Source organism: Penaeus monodon, chromosome 15, assembly GCF_015228065.2.
Source record: "Penaeus monodon isolate SGIC_2016 chromosome 15, NSTDA_Pmon_1, whole genome shotgun sequence".
NCBI lineage: Eukaryota > Metazoa > Arthropoda > Malacostraca > Decapoda > Penaeidae > Penaeus > Penaeus monodon.
In genome coordinates, this window is record NC_051400.1 from 17,013,729 (window position 1) to 17,016,956 (window position 3,228).

Consider the following 3,228-nt stretch of genomic DNA (forward strand, 5'->3'; position numbering starts at 1 on the left):
GTATTGTACAACAGTGGTATTGACTAGGGATATGAAAAGAAGATTTCGTAAAATAATTTATTACACTTCGCATATCACAGTGCAACTACTGCAAAAATATAACCATAAAATTGCTACTATGACTTAATGGTGATTAAATCACACTTTATCACGTGTTCTCTACAAAGATTTTTACATTACTTGACAATAACAGGTTCTAGATATAAATGCAGAGGAATAATACGAAAGATCATGCTACCCTAATGAGAGCCAACGGACCTCGCACGAGAGGATCCGAGGCCGCGGATTGCGCATTACGTGATATCAATACGACGTCCGTACGAGGCGATGACGTCAGCGCACTGGCGTGGTGAGAGCGGCCAGGTGGTGATGGCCGCCAGGGAGGTGAGGGCGGGGCAGGCCTCCACCAGCCTCTCCACCAGCGTCGGCGAGGCCGCGGGAGGCCACTCGAGGGTGAGGTCACGGAGCGCGGGGCGGCACAGCACGGCCTCCAGATCGGGTTCGGAGGGCATGTCCGCCGGCGCGACGTCAGAGTCTTTGTAGTGGAGGTGCACGGAGGCGAGGCAGGGGGCGCCGGCCAAGACGTAGCGCGTGAGGGAGGCGCCCAGCTGCCACACGGAGGGGGAGATGAGGGCGGGGCGGCCGGCCAGGGCAGAGGGTACGAGCGTCACTTCGCGTAGGGACGGGAAGGGGGCGCGCCGTGGAGGAGTCACCAGGCGGCCTCTGGCCTCGAGGCTGGAGGAGGTCACGCTGAGGACTTGGAGGCCTGGGCAGCTGCGGGCAATGGCTGACACCAAGTCATGGCTGACGTCCCACACGTCCGACACACGCAGCACTGCCAAGGCACTGACGTCGACGTCCTGCAAGGTCGAGCCGAGACTCGAGGCGAGACTAGCTTGCTGCAGGACAAGCACTCGTAACTGCGGCAGCCTCTGCACGATCTCCGAGAGGCACGGAGGGCCGATAAGGTTCAATAACCTGATTCTCGGACACGTCTGAGCAATGCGAAGAAAGAATGAAGACGGTATGTAGACTAGCTGGTAGCCAGTGCCTCGTTCGTACCAACACAGGTCTATTCTCTCCAGTCCGAGAGGCCTCGCCGTGGCAGGCTGGGCACCTACGCTCGCACCATCATACTCCTGGCCTGAAGATTCCTGCAGCATGCCTTCCCGTCTGCCGCTGGTCATCTCAAGGATCGCATTCGGAAGCTCTTTGTGAAATAACACCTTCAGATCAGTCAGTGTCTGCAGGAGGCAACACACGCCTTTGGTTTCACACAGGCGCCCGAAGTTAAACAGCCAAAGGGAGGTGATGCTGCGGCAGCGCTGGAAATCAGTGATTCCTTCGCCTTCGCTGAAAAGATCGCCGTTATAGACAATTTTCAATTCCCGAAGCTGAAGGCAGTATCGCCCTACGACCTTAACAGTCCAGTGGAAGGAGTACCTCGTGGGAGGCAGGAGAGCCAGGGTCACCAGGTGCTGTAGATGCTGTAGACTCAGGATGGCTGTGCTCAGTCCGGCGTCGTTCCGCGGCGCGATCGTCATGTTCAGAGACTCGAGCTTTCTGCAGCAACGCAGCTTCCTGTAGAGAGTCTCCTCCAGGCCAGATGAGCAGCCTTCGATCGCAGACGTTGAACACCGCGTCAGTTTCCCACAGAAAGCGTAGTCCATTATTCTCTCAAAATATTTCCTTCCTTCATCACGATAACGGATGCGCTTGACGGCTTCATCCATCAGTATCTTGGCATACTCATTCCACAGAGTCGATGGCATGCCGTGGAAGTATTTCTTAATTACGCTAAATAAAAGATCGGAGGTCGAGTATGCCACACATGTATCGTCTCTAAATTTCTTTCGTTTTTTGTTCAAATATATTCCAGTTTGATATAAGTCTCCTGTTTCACTATAGTTTTCTAATCTTATCCGTTTTCTCTGATGTATCGTTTCGTCATCTTCAATCCCGTCTTCTGAGTTCCGTTTTCTTTTATTACCGCTTCCTACATCTTTATCAATTTTTTGAAATCGCATTTTCTTTTTGGACGAGTCTCCCCTCTCCTCATCTCCGCAAGAGTAACTACGTTTTCTTTTGCAATGGCCGACCCATTCTCTCCAATTTATGTCTTCATCCCGCTCCTGCAATAATATGTTTTCGATGGCACTCAGTGACAGCCGTGCCGTCTCCAGCAACGTTATCGTCTTGAGCGAAGTGAGACGTCTTCTTGGCATTGTCGAAACCTGAGAGCACCTGAAATGAAAAACAAATTCTAGTCTAGAAATGCTTCTCTGTAAAGATGAATCAACATATATCTTTTTCTTGGGAATATTACATTTTCGTCTTAAAGCGTGTAGTAAATATAGCGCATACTTAAATCATTTTAATTTCCCTTATATGCACATTGCAATATAGACTTGTACACATACATAAAAAATCACATACTCTGGTGAAACTGTTATCCTGAGATCGGTATTAGCGTAATACCAAGAAAACAGCCGTTTGATGATTTCTACACTAATATCAAAAACACCTGAAGACAACGCCAGAGTAATAGCTTCGCAAGAAGGGATTAGCAACAATAAGAATAAGCTTTACCTTCACATACTTAGAAGAAAACTGTATCCCCTCCATATAGACGTCAGCACTACATCATATATTGAACTACCTTTATAACAGAAGTCTTAATGTTTCCATAAACACGAATTCTCCTTAAAGAAAAGCCAAAGGTGTTGTCTCAGCACGCCAAGCCAGCAAGAACTAAGGGTGTTGGCAAGGTGAAGCAGCGATGGAGAGCATTGACGGCAGATAAAAACGTTAAATGCTTATATATCTAAAAGAATTCATTTTAGGTCTAGTCATTTTGAAAAAGATCATATGACATGCCCATTTCAGCTAAATAAAGATGTGACTTGTTTTATAAGTCACAGAAGTAGGTAATTAAAGCGCAAAAGGCGGCTGGCAGTGTGTTTACTTGTCTATTTTTACCGCCTTGCCCCCGCGAGTTTTGGAGGCTGCAACCACACCGCCGATATTTTTTGAGGATAAAGAATCATGTTCTTTTGTTACTCTGGTAGGCAAAATGTTATATCTAGAACGTAAGAATGCAAATTACATGTTTTAAAATTTAATAAGGAGTTTTTGTACTGTGCAGGATATACAATACACTTATCCACATACGATTCATTTCATATCATATGTATGAATATGAATATGTATCGGTTGTTTTTTTGTTTT

General features: G+C 47.4%; 1 protein-coding gene across 2 annotated transcripts; it reads right to left on the reverse strand.

The window, feature by feature from the left end:
• Nucleotides 1-43: 43 nt before the first annotated feature.
• On the reverse strand, nt 44-2,757 carry LOC119581790. Of its 2 annotated transcripts, none has more exons than XM_037929919.1 (2): nt 2,660-2,757; nt 44-2,244 (listed from the first exon to the last, which is right to left on the reverse strand). In XM_037929919.1, the coding sequence occupies exon 2, from the start codon at nt 2,223-2,225 to the stop codon at nt 294-296; it is 1,932 nt and encodes a 643-aa protein (XP_037785847.1). In that variant the 5' UTR covers nt 2,226-2,244; nt 2,660-2,757; the 3' UTR covers nt 44-293. The 2 variants fall into 2 exon arrangements, with proteins under 2 accessions (XP_037785847.1, XP_037785846.1); XM_037929918.1 differs by having other exon boundaries at nt 2,590-2,753.
• Between the last annotated feature and the right edge of the window lie 471 nt (nt 2,758-3,228).

Excerpts from the sequence above, each read along its gene's own strand:
- LOC119581790 (XM_037929919.1), bottom strand. The coding sequence starts at position 2,225 with ATGCCAAGAAGACGTCTCACTTCGCTCAAGACGATAACGTTGCTGGAG.